At 44.8% G+C, this 20305-nt stretch overlaps 1 protein-coding gene across 2 annotated transcripts in view; it reads right to left on the reverse strand.

The window, feature by feature from the left end:
- Positions 1-20305, reverse strand: part of LOC117223795 (protein pangolin, isoforms A/H/I/S) — a 393587-nt gene that overhangs the window by 337425 nt on the left and 35857 nt on the right. For both annotated transcript variants that reach the window (XM_033476315.2, XM_076522701.1), the window contains exon 3: positions 12281-12384. In XM_033476315.2, coding sequence (XP_033332206.1) covers positions 12281-12384 — 104 coding nt within the window. The remainder of the gene's footprint in view (positions 1-12280; positions 12385-20305) is intronic.

The raw sequence follows: 20305 nt of genomic DNA on the forward strand, positions 1-20305 counted from the left end.
CCTCAAAAAATACAAGCTCAGTTTTAAGGAAGTTGTGCCGTTTTAAAAATGTACGAATACTTTTTGGAACCACTGTATTCGCACTGTTAATAGCGTGCAGCGCCGGGAACGCTGTTTCTTCTTCCGAACCGCGATCTGCGATTCACTACGAAATGCTCCGCTGCCGGTAGTCAAAAGGGTAACGTCAAAGAACGTCGCTCGAAGATCGAGAAACTCGCTGAAAAGTAATAGGGCAGGCCGTCTCGGTTAGATGAATGATCAGCCACCAAGAGGGAAAATCGCACAAGCGCGGTCGCGGCTTGCGTAATATCGTCGGCCGAACGAGATTCCGGAAATTCGGTACGCCGATTATGTCAAACGACTTAGCGGAGCAGAGCAGAGAATTTCGAGGCGAGATGGACGAACGGGAACGTTATAAATTCTAGTCGGCTGCTGTTCACGTGACGCGTGCTCATCAAATTGCTGCTCGTAATGAGCGAAAATATTTACACGGAAAAATCATCTCTCCGAAGAACGTAACAACGATCTTTGTCGATCTTGGTTTTTGTTTTTCCCACCCAGCACGTTGGACTCGTTTCCCGTGGTCGTTCGTTGGTTGTTCAACACCGCAAAGGATTTGGCACTTGCCGCGGAACGTAAATTCGGAGCGAAGTTAAATAAATTTACCGGCGACTTCCGGTTCCCGCGCATAGAATGTATTTTGAACTACTCGGTCCGTGCACTGGTTGCGTAAATGTTGGAGGAATGTAACGGAGCAAATAAATCCGCCAGAAATCCGAGTACACACCCCGAGATGCTAACGTCTTGCTCTAAAATAGTAGATAATAATACTTCACGTGTACGTATCCGAGCAACCAATGGCGCTATTTGTGACACGTTTGTAATATTATTTGTACACGAGGCTTTCGGTGCTTCTCGGATCGCGTTACCTTGCGATATCGGGTCGCTTTGTAACGAGGAAAGTAAATATTTTTCTGTCAGGAGTATTTGATATCTTTCAAACAAGTTTGAAATAGTGTACACGGATTTCTTTTTCTATCGTCAAATTATTAAGCAGCTGGGAAACTTTGGCGAAGAATAAGTAAAAATTCACGAACAAACGAGAACATGATAAAATATTTCTAAACGTTCTGTTAACCCTTTTCGAGTGTCCACCATACTGAAAGCTCGACAATCGCAGATCTGCAGCGATTTCATGGAACAAGCAAAGATTTCACGGTACACCGTTCGGGGGCCAGTTTCGGTCGAGCGATTGGTATCGGGGAGCGCGCATCGCGCAGATATTCCCACGTTAAAGACGACAGAACAACAATTAGCAGGGTCCAAAGATGGGGGTCTAAGTTCCGTACGTAATGGAGTTGCGTATCGCGCAGCCATCTTGGCATTAACAGGCCACACGGTATTATCCCTCGAAAAAGGACAGTCCTCGGGTTTCAAGCTGCGCGGCGGACGGAGGAGCTCTTGGTCAGGTCCTCGAACACAAAAGTACTCAACCACACGAATACCGAAACCAATGGCGCCTTCGCACCAGGTAAAACTTGCGGTAGGATATCGACTTTCCGAATCTCGTACCCCATCGCCGAATAATTCGAAAGGCACTGTTTTCCGGATAAACGTTCTTTCTTTACGGCTGACTGTTATGTAACGGTATTCGCGTGAACGAGTTTATAAAGAACAATATTAACAAATGTGGGTAGAATTTTTACATCCACTTTCATATGTTCGAGCCCGTTTGTGTTGTATTATTTGTGTTACTGTTACAAGAAGGGATCACAGTTGAACTGTGTTTCATAATAGGTACTTTTTATCTTAACAGCAGACGAAGATAAACGAAAAATCCTTTTCCCACGGGTAGAGGCCCTATTGCCGACGAAAATCGAAGAGAAGAAAAAGAAGCGTAAAGAAGAAGATGCGATTTCACAGATCAAGATAGTTCGATCTACATCGCTGAGCGCAACAAACCGGAGAGGAGGCTGAGGAAGCTGAGGAGACTGAGGAGGACGAGGAGAAAGAGGGAGGGAAAGAGAGAGAGAGAGAGAGAGAGAGAGAGAGAGAGGCAGACACGCGATCCCGTGGAAATCTCTGGCAACCGCGAGTGGTTCTTTGAAACCTAGACTCGAGGAGCTGGCAGAAAACGAGCTACCCAATATGGCTAAGAAAAGCCAGGCCGAGGCTCTCTTCCCACGAGCTAGACTTGCAGGACTGATTGGCAAACAATTAGCAAAGAGGACGGTGCTGACGGTGCTAGAAGGGCACGATCAAGTACTAAACACGGGGACAGGCGTGTATCACGCGGCCATCTAAGCGCGCTTTTCTCTCTCTCTCTCTCTCTCTCCCTCCCCCCCTCCCTCCCGCCCTCTCTACCCCGATGCCCTCGCAGCTCTCTCCTCTCGCAGGCATCCACGGGCTTGGCCAAACCCTCCCTTTCGTTCTCCGTCGCTCGTGTCACGAAACAATGAGAACAATGGCGTTGGTCTTCCGCCGGAACGGACAGACAAAGCCCGGGTGGTTCCAACACGACAAAACCATCGTCACCATATCGTCGTCGCCATCCTCGCTCCGAGTTCGAGCCTCTGGTCCGGCCAAGGAACCAGAGCACCGGACCGACCAATCCGGCAACCCGAGAGAGCATTATAAGCGTTCTCTTAATACGAACATTTTCGCCGGTGGTTCGCGCACACGTACACACGATGGACTGTCGAGAAAACGATGGAGAGACCGATGCGGGGGTTGGGAGGGGCTGTGAACGAGGAGGAGAAGGAGGCGGAGGAGGACTGCGCGAGCGAGGACGAGGAACGAGAAGCAAGGGTGGATGGAGAGAGAGGAACGACTACAGCTATGTTGCTGCGCCCATTATATTGTTTTGAATTAAGCGCGCCGTGACTGGTTGGCTGGGCTGTGTTTTAATATAAGGGTTTTGGATTTCACGTGCATCCACCGAGCCCAAACCACCACCAGCATCACCACCTCCTCCTCCTCCTCCTCCTCCTCCTCGTCCTCCTCCTCTTCCTCTTTCTCCTCTCGCTCCTCTCTCTTCACCGTCGTTCCTATAGGTCGTCACGTTCTCCACGCAACGTAGCCCTTGTCCCCTATCCTTCTCTAGTTCTCTTTCTCTCTGTTTGCACACCCCTTTCGCTCCTCCAGTTCACCTCCTACCTTTTTCTATTTCTCTCTCTCCCTTTTCCCGCGAAACTGCGCTCCGATACGCCTGTTATTTTCAGCAACCCCGTCGAATCGAGTTCTTTTTAATTGGTGGAACGTTTGCGCGTTTCCGTGCGCATACACCCCGGCGTCCGTACGATTTTTTTTCATCTTCTTTTTCTCGTTTTCTGTGTACGCGCGTGTTCGTTTCTGCCCTTCTCTTCCTGGCTTCGCGAAGGCCTGCCCGATTCTCTTTCTCTGTCCTTCGCTCCCCTTTCTCTACCGCCCTTCTCTCTTTCACTCTTTCTCTCTCTCTCTCTCTCTCTCTCGTTCTCTCGCGACCGTTGTTTTTTCGACGACTGCACGAATTCTAGACATCGTTCCTTTGTCACCGGCTTGCATGCGACTACTCTTCCCGGAGGTGGAGGCAGAGGAGCTGGAGGAGGAGCAGGCATTTGTCGATCCCGGCACCGGAGTTCGACAGACTCCGGAATGCAGGGCGCGCGCGTTAATGGCGGAACACGGCACGTGAAACCCGGGGTGTGTACAGCTCGGATCAATTGTTTCGGGCTGCCGGTTTTTGTCGCGACAATGATTGCGTTAAAGAATCCTGGCAGAAAGGTGTCGGCGCTGTGGCCAGCACCGTTTTACCGAATAACGCCACCTCGTCTCCGCGGCAAGCACCCAGAGCAGCCCCGTATTCCATTTTCTCGTTTTTTCTCTGGCACGTCGCAGGCACTTCCGATCGATTACCCTCGGGAAACGATCGAGATTGATCGTTTTATTGCGCCGCTGCTGCCGTGCGGTCAACGGAGAATCGGTATGGTATATTTGATCGCTGGTGAGAGTTGCTGGATCGATGAACTCTTTCGGTGCTAAGTGACCTGTTAGATAGCTGTTTCTTTGTTCGAGATCTGCACTGATTTTTACACGTTTTAACGCCGATAGGTGAAATGCACGATGGTAGTTTCAGTGAAGTCAAAACTGTATTAGGCTGTTCTAAAAATTCTTTCCCTGCTGTATAAACACGTGTATAGTACGTTCAGCAGATAAAGCTGTGATGAACAATGATACGCGTATAAGTATACTAAAGTGTTAATATTAAATTCTTTTCACGTTATATAGTACGACTATAACATGATATAACAGGAGAAGAATGTATATAATATGAGTTATTTATATTAGGTCTACCGGGAAGTTCTGTCCGTTTAATAAATGAAAGGAAATAATAGATTTTTCATAAATTCAGGAATATTTATATCGTACAATATAATTTCCGTCGTTACTTATGACCTCTTGCCAGCGTGATGACAATTTGCGAGCAACATTTTTCAAAAATATATGTCTTAAATGAACATGTGCATACCTATCGAAATTTGCAATAACATTATCAGACAGAACTTTCCGGTAGAGCTAATATTATACGATAAATCTGGATCGAACCATATCGACAACACTTGCGTAGGCATTCTACAGGGTGTCTCGCCTAACTCGATATAGCGATAATAAAAATGTATCGTTCCATTTAAAAACAACTTCGATGACCTTCAAAACTCAAAAGATATAACCTTAAACAAATTCTTTTTACTATCATAATATTTACCCCTATCTATCATAATATTTTAGTTGCTCGAGTTAGGTGAGACACCCTGTATGTAGGCACGAGTGTAAAGGATACGTGTTGCGTTACGTGTGTTCTTTAGCTTTCTAAAATCTTAAGATTTTAAATTTTAGAACGATTGTAAACGCGTGCATCTCAGATCGTAAAGAAACGTAAAAGTAAATACCAGTGAAGGTATAAAATCCTGAATCCCGAGAGTAAATCTTTTAACAGAGTCTTTCGCTTATTTAACTCTTGGAATAATTTAATGTATCCAGTGAAACGCGTATGCAAATTACGTTTGAAAAGGTAAACGAAAGAGACAGATCAACGAAGAGAAGATTACTCGATGAAAATTTAAAGCAAACTGCGAGAGAAGTTTTCTGAAAAGAACAAAAAAGATGACGCCGAGATCAGCCGGAAGCCGGCATTTTCAAAATCCTCATCAGTCTCACAGGGTCGAAATGAATCCGAGAAGCCCGAGCGAAGGATTAAAACCATTAAAAACTGTTCCGTCTGTGGAAGGTCCGTGTAATCTCGAAGTAACGAGACCGTGGCCGACGAGCGTCGAGTGAAAAAAGAAACGAACGGGTGACCGTCCAGAGAAAACCGCAGCGTCTAATTTGTCCGTGATTTCCCAAGAATCCGCGGGTAGATTCTTGGTCACCTAATTGCCATTTCACGCGCGGTCTTTTATCGTGAAAGCCCCGGCCACGAAACCTCAGTTGGTCGATGCCTCTCAAAGGCGTTGCCAAGGCACTTTGTATTCCGCAAAGAACACGGCCACGGGACACGCGTTGTTTAGCAAATTGTCGTTACCGCGGGTGCTTAATCAGCACGGGATCGCACCTGCACAACCGAGACCCGGCCGCTGCTCGATAGTCCCTCGAAACAGTTTGATCTCGTGACTACGCTGCGGTCAAACCAGCGCACGTGGTCGAGATAGCGCGTGTTCCAACATTCTTCGCGAACGCGTTCGAATCGCTGCGTCGAATCGTTAACAAGTTTTTAATCGGCACCAACGAGCCAGGGGACACGGGGTAGGGAACGCGTTCACAAGCCCGGAATGCTAACTTCGGCTTCTGACATGCGAGAAATGCTTCTTCGGGGCGACTGCGCCGTGACTTTATGGCCGTTTTCTGATCGATGCGTTCGCGAATAAAATATTATTCCGCTGAGATAGCTGATTCCCCGATCTGTTATAGTTGCAACATTTTTACGTCAGATACTCCAAATTCATACTCATTATGCAATATACAATTTGAAAGCGTAAACGTTGATCTGTCATTTGGTGTCTTTTTTAATCTCTATTATAAGCTGAGTTCACAATGGTAACAATGGGAACTCGTACAATAATTTTGCATGCAGCATAAACCAGAGTTCGGCATTATTCGAATTGTTCCGAATAAATATTTCTTTAAGGTAATTGTTCGAATGAATTCTTTTTAGTCGAATATCTCATTCGAACAACGATTATTTGTCACAAATTATTTTGTCTATTTATTTGAATAATTCTTTATTCGCACACTTATTCGAACAGAGATTATAAAATTATTCGAATAATTTATTCGAATAGAGACTGTAAAATTATTCCAATAATAATGCGAATAATTGTTGACTGTTTTTTATTGAACCTGATTTTATAAGAGTATATTTATACGAATACATTTAGGATTATAGATTTATTTTTTTAGATTATAGAATTATTATAGATTATAGAATTATCAATCTACACGAAAGTAACAAATTTTCCGACGAATGATTTTTAACAAATCGCAACGATATTCGATCATTTTGCCTTTACAAGAGACACCGTTTCATAAAAGTTCAATATAAAAGTGCAGCAGTCAATAAAAATTGTAAATGCAGAGGCTGCAAAATGGACGACCGGCGACGAATCGATGCGACGCAAATCGCACGAAGCGCCGGTTTCCGCCGTGCGAATTCTCGCCCACGAAAAAGAAAGAATTATCAGTCCGTTACCGAGTACGAGTACGAGTGCGAGTACGGGCACGAGCACGAACTACCAGCGGGTAGGGCCAAAAAACCGCGAGGCGAGTAATCTCGCGAGAACAATGGGGTCCTCTTAGCGAGGCAAGAAGCATGGTGAAGCGTTTCTAGCGTCGTCGCGGAGATTCCGAGTAAAAAAGAAGAGGGACGAGAAGAAAAAGAAGAAAGAGAGGAGGAAGAAGGAGAAGAAGGAGAAGAAGAAGAAGAAGTAGGAGAAAAAGGAGAAAATGGAAAAAGAATAATCGCTACAGCGTTCCCATTGACGTGATCCCGTGGTTCCGAAGATCTGGCGCGACGGGCAGAGAGAGCGGGGTTCATTCACGAGCCGTGTTTGTAGTCGGATTTCGGGCGAAACTGCTTTCGCGCCCATTTCTGTTGGAGGTAAGCGTACGAGGGTTAGTCGAGACACGCTCGTTGTCGGAAATAACGACATAATGACATGGTAGAAGATGAGTGCCCGAGGTAGGTAAATCCGAGGTAAGGTACGGGACCGTTCGAGCGAGCGAGAGAGAAAAAGAGAGAGTGAGAAAGAGGGAGGGGGAGGGGGCGAGGGCCGAGAGAAACAGAGAAAAGGACAAAGGAAAGAGAAACCAGACTGGGTGCCTGAGTCTGGTAGGGAGAGGATGTATCCAAGAGAGCAGAGCCACCGAAAGAGAGAAAGAGAAAGGCAAAGAAGATGAACGAAGAAGAAGGAGAAGAAGAAGAAGAAGAAGAAGAAGAAAGAGAACGACGATGTATACCGACGCAGCGAGGCAGCGAGTCGGAAGCGTCGGTGACCATCCTGGGTAGGCCGGTGGTTCATCAAGTTCCGAGGAGTTGAAGAGAGCCTCAATAGGCACTCTCGAGTTCTTGGCTACGTCACGCAACCCTTTATCGGCAACGCGGTCTAATTTTATTTACGGTTTATTACCGGCCGGCAACGATCGGTCTGCGATTCCATTAGAAAATTCACGGAAAGAGCATTGGCTGCTGGCTTTCTGGAACCGATGCCAGTCTAATGCCTGCACAACGAGTTTCTTCGGGCAATTATGCCTAGCCGTTGCGAGTTGCGCTCGCGATCGCGATCGCTCGCGATACCCGTACCGCGTGGCTCGCTTCGTCGACGTGGAAAAGAGCCGTCGCGTGACTTTTGTCGAGCTGCGAACGATGCTTCACGCTTATTGATGCAGTTTATTGGATAATCTGTCTTATGGGGCCCGTTAATCGCTCTAGACAGCATTACGTGACGCGTTTCGAATCGATCGCCTTTACCTTTTGATTGATAGCCTGCCTAGGTGTCGTGATGCTCATCGACTGCGAGAAATGTTAATTCTGCAAGCAATAATCCTCGGGTTTCAATTGCGTACATCGTTTTCAATCTACCGCTTCGTAGAGGGCTATCAATGATTTTTATGCATCTACATTCTTGGTTGATAGTTTGTACGTCACAGATGTAGCTTGGAACTGCACGAAAAGTTTTACGAAACTTGACGTTGTAAAAGAGGTCTTTAATACTAGAAATACAGAGTATTGAACGCGACCAATGGATATTGTTTTATAACAATGGTAATATTGAATTTACTCGAACTTTGTACAATTCTTATTAGAAATATATGCTTGAGTAAAGAAGTTTATAAGAAACCTTCTCATAGAAACGTTCGTACAATTCCAGTAATTGAGAAAGAAAAAGCCGGGAACCAGTTATGTACAGACTCCAGCCTGCCTACAAATCCACCGCATATCCTCCCTATTTCCTACAGTCCTGTTTTTCTACTAAAAATATCGCTTAATAAAAATATAAGATGACAGATCACAAGCTAATCGACTACGATAATAGAAGTTCGTTACATGGCAAAATTTGGGAACAACACGTCACGCGAACGTTTCTCTATATTCGCGAAAATCCAGCGACCGATTAACTAAATAGAAAATTCTTCGATTCAAGTATACCGCATACGTTTACGTTGGATCTCATGTAACCGAAGGGAACCTTATTTATTCACGCGATCCTGTAAATATCTATACCAGCAAATTAAAATATCCAGGTTTCGTCGGCGATTCTTTCTTAGCATCCGCACGCGATGAAAATTCTTCGGCCGGTGCATCTACGAAGACCACCTGTCGAGTTAATAATTTTCTCACTCTATTACGTTATCCGTATTACGCGGTAATTGCATAAAACCTATCCATCCAGTTATGCTATTAGCCGTCTGATAAATACACGTACAGCTATTTTTCATTCTGACATAACGTGCGAACAAATTTACGAGCGATTACGAATGCGAGAGTGACAATCAATCGATCGAACCGGATCCGATCTACGCGGGCCGTTCCCGATCTATCGGCGCCGCTCGATCTGCGAAGATAAATGCTCGTCGACCGTGAAGAGTTGCGGCTGCGTGAATGAGCCCAAGCGCGATGGAATCGCGCAGAAAATGGTGTGCGCGCGTCGCAACGGCGCGGTCGCGACAACACAACGCGTCGATCAGCCGTGCGCGCGGTACACTCTAACACCGGATCGGCCCAATTTTGCCCACTATTTAGCAACGCCATGATTCACCGCAGTCAAATTAGCCGTCCGTCGAAACAGCCCGTGTCGCGGCTCCGCCCGGCTCGGCGACACGCGTGTGCGCGGATCCATTTGACGTGACAATGCGGCTCGTTCCGCGAGCATATACGCGTACACGTGAATCTGCAAATTTCATTCATGCCGTCCCGTGACAACGCGACGTGGAATGAGCGAGAGCGAAAGAAAGAGAGAGAAAGAGAACAAGAAAGAGGAAGAGAAGGCCTCGTGATTTTACCGGATCGATTCAACTTTTTAAAGCCGTGCTCGACACCATCGGTAGCATCGTTACCCTCTTCCGATCACATGCTGCTCCTCGTTAAATCGCTATTGTACCACGTACTTTCGATGTCAATCATTCGCAAAACAAGTTCTTTCGAGCGCGGCTCCGATAGCACGAACGCTGCGCCGTCTTTCTCTTTCCTGATACAGAGACCGTGTAAGGGAGAACCGAAGCCGGGCCACGCTCGACCGCCGAGCGAATTCCATTCGCGTAATCGCTAATGGCGCTAATTGCACGCCTGACACGCCGCGATACCCTCAGTCTACTTTCGTTGGATCGGTTTTGAGTAGCGTGAACTCCGGAGCTTAGCGAATTGCTCCCACTCGGGCTCTATTACTTTCCTCGCTCCCTTCTCGCCGTTCCTAGACACCGCGCGCTACGTGCGCGCGCGGTAAAAATAGCCTGCTTTGACGGCTGAATGCTGCTCCGTAGGAAGTATGACGACTTCGTATACACGTGAAATATAATAAAATCGGGTTCTCTAAATATTTACTGGTTCCCATTCGCAACCTGTTCGATTCGATGATAATTGGACGGTTCAGAAGCCAATAAATGTAAGTGCACTGTTTTTTTCTTTTTTAACGAGTAGTGCAAACACATCGTCGTAGAATCATTCGGTCGATGAGTCGAATATACGCGATTTCTTCATAAATAAACAATAGATAGCAGCACTCGTATCAAACTAAACGAAATTATAAAAAGAAATAAAAATGAAAAAAATTAAATGTTAATATAAATTTTTTTTCATTTCTTCATTTAATTCATCCCAAGAAGGGTAGAAGATGATTGCTCACAATCTGCTTGCTATGAAGTTGACAGTAAAAAAAATTCTCCTATTGGCACTAAGTAGAATCGTGACTTTTACAGATATTATTTCTTTTTTGTTCAATGTTTTCTGCGTTTACTGCGATATGTAATCTGCGTTCTATAATTTTTATTAAAAGATACGTTCGTACGCACTCTCCTTATACAAATATTCTTCGTAATCAAAACATTGTTCTTGTGATTTTGGTAAGATTGAGAACCACTTGGTTACATGATTTTATCCAATAAAATATCGTAAACATTGCAAGCATGGGCCATTGACCTCCTTACAAGGAGTACTGAGAAAATACCTCTTACGATATGAGGATATTCAAAATTCGTAGCTTAGCTTCCGTAGCTTGTATCAAAATTAAAAAAAAAATATTTTGATCAAATCCATTGAAAAGTAGTAAGATGTATAACAGTTAACACATTGCCTGTCAATCCAGAAGCCGTACAAATATTAGAAAATCAAAACAATTTAGTTGTGAAAACGAAAAATTAAAATTTAAGATCGTTCATAAAAAACGATCATGCCTCCGGCTACCTAAATTTCATACACTTGCTAAATCTGTACAAATTAATTTATCAATAAAGACAACTAGTTTTAGCAGCCGTATACGTATCAGTTCAATAGGACAAGTGGCAATTTCGAATATCGGCAACTTAGTAATCGACGGTATAAAAATCAGCAGAAATTTACAGAACCGGGTAAGTTCGATGGCCGCGTTAACAAGGGCCGCCGCGCAATGGAAATATCAAAGAGGAATCCCGTGCACGGTTGTTAGAAGGCGCCAAGTTCCTCTCACAAGGCGGTTAATTATTTAAAAGCTCATGGATGCGAGCATCGCGGAAAGAGAAACAATTCCAGCGCAGTTTCCAGCGGCACTTTGTCATGGGGCCGCGAGCGCGCGAACGCTCGCTCGTAAATAAATCGTGAATCCAATTTGCGGGCATCATAAATCAATACCGGAATCACGATTCAAAGGGTGCGGAGTGAACGCCTCGGAGTTGGACTCTCCGCAAACAAAAGAGAGACCGCGACGCGGCTCTTGTTTCGAAAACGATCCTCACAATTAAAATTTTAATAGGACCGGGGAACACTTTGCTTATCTTTGCGGAATCATTTACGGACGGGTTGATAAATAATCTGCCCGCTATGCGACAATCTTGCAACAGGGAATTTGAATTCGCACGCTGATACTTGCTCTTCTTTTTTAGTCGAAAGCTAATTAACGACTGTTGTTACAAAGTCGCAAGATTTTACGTTTGAAGTTCTCTAGTCAGCATTGCTTATTTGAAGAATGCAGAGTTGGGCAAAATTTTATTCGGATGACGGACAAGAGACAAAGACCAGCGGATTAAATTTTATTCGACACTATAGAAAAAAATGTCCAATCGAATAACAATTTATCTATAGATAAAAGTTTATCCAAATAAGAATTCATTCGATTAAGAATTTATTCGTGCAGAAATTCGTACGGAAAATAATCGATTTGAATAAAAATGAAAGAATTTAAAGTGTTCGTTTATTGTTTATCGATTCATTTCTTCCACATTCCTTGTTTCAAACATTCCATCGGAAAGTTTGCTTCTTTTTTTGTGTAGATTGAAAAATAATAGTCAAATCTGAATGGAAGTACATCGCTCCATTTATATGAGTAGTTTTGACAGAAGACTTATACTTTTGTCTTTTTTATATAACAATACCGCTGGTATAGTTGCTGTTACGCGGACTATTCCTACATAGGATAATACCTAAATCTCTTGGATACGCGTCTGTTGGTATTTTAACACAATCGTGTAACATAGTGAAGATTACCTAATACTCGCTCTATCCTCGTTAATGAGAACGCGGGAATTTAAAAAAAGAATAAAGAAAAAAACATCGACTCACCATTGAAACAGGAATAGGTCCTCCGGCGCCATTCGGGTAGGGGTACGGCGAGACGAGGTAGCCCATGTTGAACGACGAAGTATGCGGCGTCGGATCCACCTTACCTATAAAACCAACAAGAAACACGTCAAGCATCCCATTCACCGAAAAATAAGAAAAGAAATCAACCTCGATTCTCATTTATTTCTTCCCTGGATCACGTCACGGATATTAATCACCCGATTAGTAAATGGGAATCTATCAGACAGAAATTGAAACAAGCTTCTATTGCTTATGTACAGGTAACATGTCTAGAAAACGTCTCGTAATATTGCTAAAGGTTACTATTGGCGCAAGAAATAATTAAAAATATGAAAGACGCCTGTGTACTCATTTTCTACATTTCTTTTTGCAGTTTTCTACGTCCACGTGAAACATCGTAAAATCGTTGCGATTTACTGATCATTGAGCATTGTCACGTTGGTTTACGTTATCAAAAAGAAGTGTTTCCGAAAAGAAACTTAACCATTTGCACTTACATTATCAAAATTGCTTATATTCAAAGAACTGTTAAAACTGTTGCATGATATACAAGACTTAATTTCGCGTGCATAAGATATACTTATCAGAATTATCAGGTTATGGGAAGAATAAATCTATTAATTCATTCATAATTTTTTTTTACATATTTTAGATTATTACTAAGGAAAATATATCTATCTACAGTAACTTCTCTCTAACTGACCCTCAGTTTGTACACAAAAATGGACAATTTGGAAAGAGGAGATACGATTATCCGAGCTTTGCGGCTCGTCTTTATAGTCGTTGACAATCGGTAACTATAAAAACAAGAAATATCTCCTCTTCCCAAATTGTCCATTTTTGCTGGGAGATAATTAGGGAGAATTTATTGCACATCCTCTTTACGGGGTCCCTAATAACTGCTTGTATCGCGATGCGCGTACGATGGATATTGACCAAACATGTAATTCAATGGTTAAGATTACGATACAGTAGTATCGTGATACTCTTTCTCGTATTAACCTTTTAGGCACGACGCGCAACTATAGTGGCTTGCTCTAGCAGCTCACTCGCTCATCGTTTGAATCAAATAATCGTCTTCATATGCATTGTTTCGCACTTCTTTTGTCTTCACATCGATTTACAACAGTCTACAGGGTGTTCCAAAAATGTCTCGTAATCCGAAAATGGCGGGTTCCTCGGATCATTTGAAGCAACTTCTTCCTTTATAAAAATTTTCTCCGAGGCACCGTTAACGAGTTATTAACGAAAAATGACCAATGAGAGGCGAGCTCAGCTGGCGCTAGGCAACCGAGCCAACAGCGCCAGCGGTCGAGCGGTCGAATCCCAGCTCAGCTGGCGCGAGGCGGCCGAGCCAACGGCGCCAACGGTCGAGCCAACAGCGCCAGCGGTCGAGCAGTCGAATCCCAGCTCAGCTGGCGCGAGGCGGCCGAGCCAACGGTCGAGCGGTCGAATCCCAGTTCCGCTGATTGGCTCGGTCGCCTCGCGCCAGCTGAGCTCGTCTCACATTGGTCACAGTTTTTCGTTAATAACTCGTTAACGATGCCTCGGAGAACATTTTTGTAAAGGAAAAAGTTGCTTCAAGTGGCCTGGGGAACCCGCCACTTTCGGATTGCGAGACATTTTTGGGACACCCTGTATATATAGTACACAGACTCTGTACAGTACACATCAGACTCTGCCGTCCAGAGAAATAGCCTCGCGCAGAATTCAGCCGTACCTAAAAGGTTAAATGCTGTATCGCATACGGATATCGCGACGCACGTATCCGGCTGCTCTTAGAGGCGTTTCACGCGAAGATACGTGCATCGCAACATGCGTATGCGATACAGCGTTTAACATGAGAAAGAGAGTACCGCGGTACAGTATCGTCGTCTGAACGCTCCAATTAAATTACATATCCGGTCGGTATTCATCGTACGTGCATCACGATACTCAAAGATAAAACTTATCGCTGGCCGGCCTGGCGACCAACGTTCACCTGGATCGCACGGTGTTCGCAGGAAAACTAACTACGCAAGGAGTGGGAGTAGGTGACGTATACGCGGGAGTCCCGGACAGCGGCGCGGTAGGTGTACCACGTGAACATCATAATTCTGAACTACGTTCGCGACGCGTGTAAGTCCTCTCTGTCTCATCATAGTTCAGAATTACAATGCTCACCCGGTAGACGCGTCACGCCGCTGTGCGGGACTACCTGCGCATGCGTCGCCACCCTACTCTTTGCGTAGCTAGTTCTGCAGTGAACACTGATCGCACATGTTTCTGGAACCCATGGTTATTAAAATTAGAAGAGAAAGTATAACTATGTAATACAATCTAATGCGCAGATAGATTTTTTTCATTTAACCTGCACCTTAAGAAGTTCAACAACACAAGCTCATACAAAATGGATAATTTGTAAGTCAGGAGAGCTGTTTTTCGGACTTAGAGATAAAATAGCTTCGAGTACAAAGGATTAATTTTGTGCCCATGCGAAGGAGAATCGTCCAACGAGCAGCAAACGACACAGATCGTCCTCTTGTCTTTTCCACCAACCGGTGCCTCCTGCGTTTCTCAACTTTCAGGATAGATGCCGACTCCCAGAGAAAATGTTTCGAGTTTATCCGTCCCAGCAAACTGGATCGCGTGGAGCAACAAGAATCGGCGTGGAGAACTTCAAGCGATACCGATCATCTTCGGTTAGCGGCGGAGAGCGTCGCGTCGTCGTCCGGATCTGCTCAAGGCGGATCCTGTCCCGCTCGAGAACTACCAGCGGTCGAGGAAGGAGAGAGAGAGAAAGAGAGAGAGAGAGAGAGAGAGAGAGAGAGAGAGAGAGAGAGAGGAGTCCGTCTGTTCCGCGAAATTCGATCGTTTCAAGAGGCAGAAACCTGCTTTCAGGATTCGAACTGATAAGTATCGTCTCCCGATCTGGCCAACCAGGCCGACCGGCGGGAGTTAGCCATCGCGCGACTCCCACCACCCTGCGGGTCTAGATCTTATCACCTGCCGACGAGGATCTTTAGGTGATCGGCAACGCCATTATTCCGGCCGTGAGGGTGAAGTATCACCGGGATCGTGCGCCGGTAGCGGGTTTTTCGCGGTCGAGCGTAGGCTATTAAGCCCGACCGCGATAGATTGAAAGCCGCAATAACGTTAGAGAATCGAGTAATGTAACGACGGGATGGTATGATCGCGGTGGTCCCGGAGCCCGTGTGCTCTGGGCATTACCAGACAGAGGCGGTCGGACCCGTGCAAAAATCCATCGTGTTTTTCGCAGCCCGAAGAGGAAGGGGAACGACGGTGTACGACCACGATAAGCGTTTCTGCGAAGCTCGATAGTCGCGGCGATTGCGAGCCACGCCTGAGCATTATATCCTCGCAACACCTGACGCGAGAACCGGCGTGGCGGATCGGTTCCCGCGATCGCCTCTCCTCTCGCGATCAGAAATTCCGACGGAGCTTCGCTTGATTTCTTATCGACGTTCGAAAATGGGTCGTAATAGCGGCGTAACGAACCGCAACAAAAGCAACGCGAGACCGATTCTAGCGGTAAACGGTGATAAATCAGTCGGAGAGCCGCGTGCTTAATTAATACTTCGATGGCGAGAGGAAAGGAGAGAGAGAAAGAGTGAAAGGGAGAGAGAGAGAGAGCAAGATAGAGATTGCACGCGCGGGTGCAGCAGAGTTGACCGCGACTCGGCTACGACTTGACTCGAGTGGAATCGTGCGAGCATCACCGACCATGAAAGAGTTAATTCTCCGTTCGAGGCTCCTCCGCGATGATCTCGATCGTCCCCCGACGCAAGACCATTGACCTTTTCCGAGTAGCGAGACACACACAGCTCTCCGCGGCCGTTCGCCACGACTTATTAAGACACGAACACGCGCTCACGCTCCTCTCCGCTTCGCTCGGTAGCCAGCGCCGAACGAACCGTACGGATCGGCGCAATTCACACGACTGCGGACGATTAAATTGTCAGCTACGCGACTCTATAAATAACACGACACACGCACGCATACCGGGCCGAGTTTCGCCGGAATCGCGAGCGTTCCTTGTTTAATCGTGACTGCGTCGATGAAAACCGCGAGCTGCGGAGCGGGCCGGCGCGAGCGTGTCGCGCCGCTCCGTTCCGTGCTGCGCGCCGCTCGCCTCAGCAAATAGGCTACGCTTTTAATGAAAGTTTTATCTGCTTATGAGTCGACACTCGACGGATTCGGCTTAGCTTGTCAACTCCAGCGATAAAAGTGACGCTGCAGTCGCGGCGTATTTGTTCCCGCTTCGAAATGCTCAGTGGCTCGGATCACCGAAAAACTGCACGAATTTGTCACCGTCTTCGAACTCTATGAAATTTTGGTTGCGTGTTTTTAACCGTTACACTGAAAACCATAAGCATTCTGCTTGAAGCGTTCTGTGGAAACGTTTCCATGTTTTCGTGTTCTCAACAATTCTTACTCTTTGCGATTCTTACTGTTCACTGGTTTTTATAATACATTGTGTCGTGTATGAATTGATTTAAATTGAACTAATTTATTCATGCGAAGCTTATTTGGATAATGGAAAGTTCACATTTGTTTTAGGTTGATAGAACAGTCAATGTGACGAAGCAATTAATATTTCTTAAGCAGACACGTTAGGCTAGATCAACTGATACTTTTTAACAAAGGTTTTGTTTTTAATTGACGGATCGCGGATGTTTATGCAAAATAAAAATTGTCCGCCTCGATTACAAGAAACAGATTCTAAATAGTGAGCTCTTTCTCTCTGTAATAATTTTATCAAATTAGAAATAATATATTGACATCTTTTAATTCTTTAAATCTTCCTGATCATGCATAATAGCCGCAAGTTAGTAATTAATAACGTAGCACTAAAAGAGATTTGAATATTGTCGAGTTTTCTGAGACGAGCCAGGGAAGAAACGTAACTTTAGTTTTATCGAGCGCGATAAAATTCAAGGTGTGGTGGCAGCAAATTGTTCATTCCGTAAATTGGATGGTTGGAAAATGGAATACCAGAAAGACGTGCTTGAAATGGTTAGCGATTCCTAATGGGACACAGAATTTAATATAAAACGTGATCTGCGAATCAGTGAAAAGTCTGAAATCGCATTTATTCTGTAAATGTCTGCATGTCGCGTTGAAAAATATTTTCCGAAAACTGTTAGTCTTAAACACCAAAATAGTTATTCACCCGAAATAGTTATTGGAAAAACTTTGCATGCTGTCAGAAACATATCCCACAATTACATTAAACCACATATTACATGAGAAGATGTTGAAATTTGTAAAGTAGAAGGAAATGTGTATTAACCCTCTATTGACGGGCGTCAGGTCCATTTTGACCCAGAGCTATAAAGATTCCATCTAAATCCTAATTTTGTGGCAGTCATTTGTAATTGTCAACTATTAATATTGAGTCGAATGAAAAGATTAACTTTGGTCCGAATAAAACGGGTTTAAAGATATACAAATGAATATTAATCGTAAAGATTTGAATGAACTCAGCTATGGCTGCTGTAACTACTCAAAGATGTCCGTCGTTCAAAAGTTAAAAATGAGGAGCGGTTGGCGTTTTACAATGACGTGTCAAAAATAAAATTTGGACTGTATAACATTCAAGGCTGAAAATATATTCAGGTATCCATCACAAATTGCTGGAATGATCATAAAAGTTTATCTACTCTATGACAGCACAAAACTAGTTGAGAAATAGTATTTCTCGTTGTGAACTTGAAATCAGCAAATCATCGCACAAAGAGGTTCAAGGAATACTAAATCCTCATCTTAAAGAAAGACAGGAACTGTGGGAATCAAGATTTATCGCGCTGTGTGCACTGACAATTTCGTGCAATTTTCCGAATCATGAAACGATTTATTAAATTGACGACCAGTTAACACTAGAGTTACCAGGCGGCAGTAAGAACGACTGGTTTGTAATGCGTTACACAAGTACACATCGCAAGAGCACATTTATGAACATTTTACACGATCCTAATTCCTGTATGAGTTGCTTAACTTCTCGCCATGTAATTTATTAATTTTGAGTTTTCGGACTGAGAACCGTACTAAGCGCTTAATTGAATTTTGCGCTTTGTACACGCAACGGTGGGAAATAAAATTCCGTTGCCCTAACCAGTTAGCTGTTCTTGACGAGTATACATACTTGTGTTGAGGAAATCGCAATATTTTGCGTTATGATCGGTGTGCACGCCATGCGTAAAACTTTGCTGTTTAAATTACAATTTTATCGGAAACTAAAATAGATTCGTAAATATCGAGCTGTTGTCAATATTTGAAGGCGAAGACGAAATAAAACGAACAAATAAAAAGATATCAATAATTATTATGAGAAACTGTATACACATATGTAGTGGCCGGGTTAGGTGTAGTATACTCGTCATCGCTTACTTTTTGCGTACACGCTATACAACCAGTGCAGGTATGAAAATTAACTAAGCACGACGACGCATAAACAGGACGTCTACCGGGTGAACATCGTAATTCGAAACTACGATAGCGACGCGACGCAGAACTGCAGATGGTTTTACAATGTTCACGCGATAGACGCTCTGCGCATTCGTTCTCGTGCGAAGTTAATTTTCATGCCTGCACTCTGGTCGTAACAGCTAACTGGTTAAGATCGATATAAAATTTCTATTACATAAGTCAATAAACAATATAATAACGAATAGCATAACGAAAGGTTCCAAATAGTCAAGTTTGCCACTCCGAGACATTACGTGGCAAAGGGTGGGCGCCGAATGGCTTGTTCTTGTCCATCTGGGGATATCGAACGTCAAACAGGAGAGAAACCGGTGAACTCGGCCAGAAACTGGCGAACAAACGGAGGAGCGTCGTTCCAAACGAATCTTCCAGCGGAAATTGAAAGCGCCGTGAGCGTATCGAGGGGCGGACGGATTTCCCGTGACTGCGAGAGCACGTGTCGAAAATAGAAAATTTTCAGTGTTCCGAGGAGCGACAAGACTGTTCCTGCTCACAGAGTCGGTTCGGGTGAAGTCAAGCCGGGTCGGGCAAATGCGCGACGAAGTCGTCGGGCATTGTGTGCCCGGAGTATCTATAATTACCGTGCTGAAGTATTATTCCAACAAGACTGCGAAGTAAACAAACCTGCAGGAGAGAATCGAAAGAGAGAACGATAGCGTGACGAAGGGAGAGGAACGGATGCGGTGGCCAGGGGAGAAAGTGCGAGCGAGAGAACACGGCCAAGAACTTGGAGCGAGTGCGAGCGTGTTGCATGAAAGCTCGATGGAACGTAGCAGGACGAGCGGAGGAGGAGGCACACGCTGAGTCGCTGATCGTGATGGAAAGGATGGTGGGAGTCGCGGTGGCGAGGGGGCGGGGAAGAACTGGCAATAAACTTTGGCGCGAGGAGTGTGGCGCACATGTGCACTCAGGATATGCATTCGGAATGAGAGGAACGAGCCCGGCTTCGCACAACCGCGCCGCGAGACAACGCTTCCCTTTTTCTGCTCGGCCGAATTTTGGATAGAGTTTCAGGCCGAGTTTCTTTTTGCCAGCGACGGCGACGCGCGATTCTTTTCCAGGAAATCTTGCGGAAAGCTGCGCCGCTGTCGGAGCTAATTGATTTAGGAAGCAGGTTCAAGGCTGTGGAGGTTGTTATCCTCGTCCGACTGTTGCTTTCGCTGCAGCGAACTCTCTATACGCGCCTCGTGGCTCGGGGTCTTTGCAGAAGCCCAGCTTCTGGCACTCCGCTCTATACTCATAGTCGTTCTATCTTGTGGGCAATCACGATATTGACTTTCGAACCACGCCACACGATAGCATTCATTACTGATTGCAATTAGATTCGGAGAAATATTTTCGACGAACATAATAATCGACGGCTTTACATCTCCATGATTCGTGAAAATATGATATTTAGATCGATTACAAAATTTAATTCGAGCTACAAGCGTTTGCTGAAAGTTAGTTTGTTCGTTTAAATCAAATAAAACCAATAGTTGTGACAGGATACGAAGAAAGTAGGTGATGAAACTTAGG

Source organism: Megalopta genalis, chromosome 6, assembly GCF_051020955.1.
Source record: "Megalopta genalis isolate 19385.01 chromosome 6, iyMegGena1_principal, whole genome shotgun sequence".
NCBI classification, from domain to species: Eukaryota; Metazoa; Arthropoda; class Insecta; order Hymenoptera; family Halictidae; genus Megalopta; species Megalopta genalis.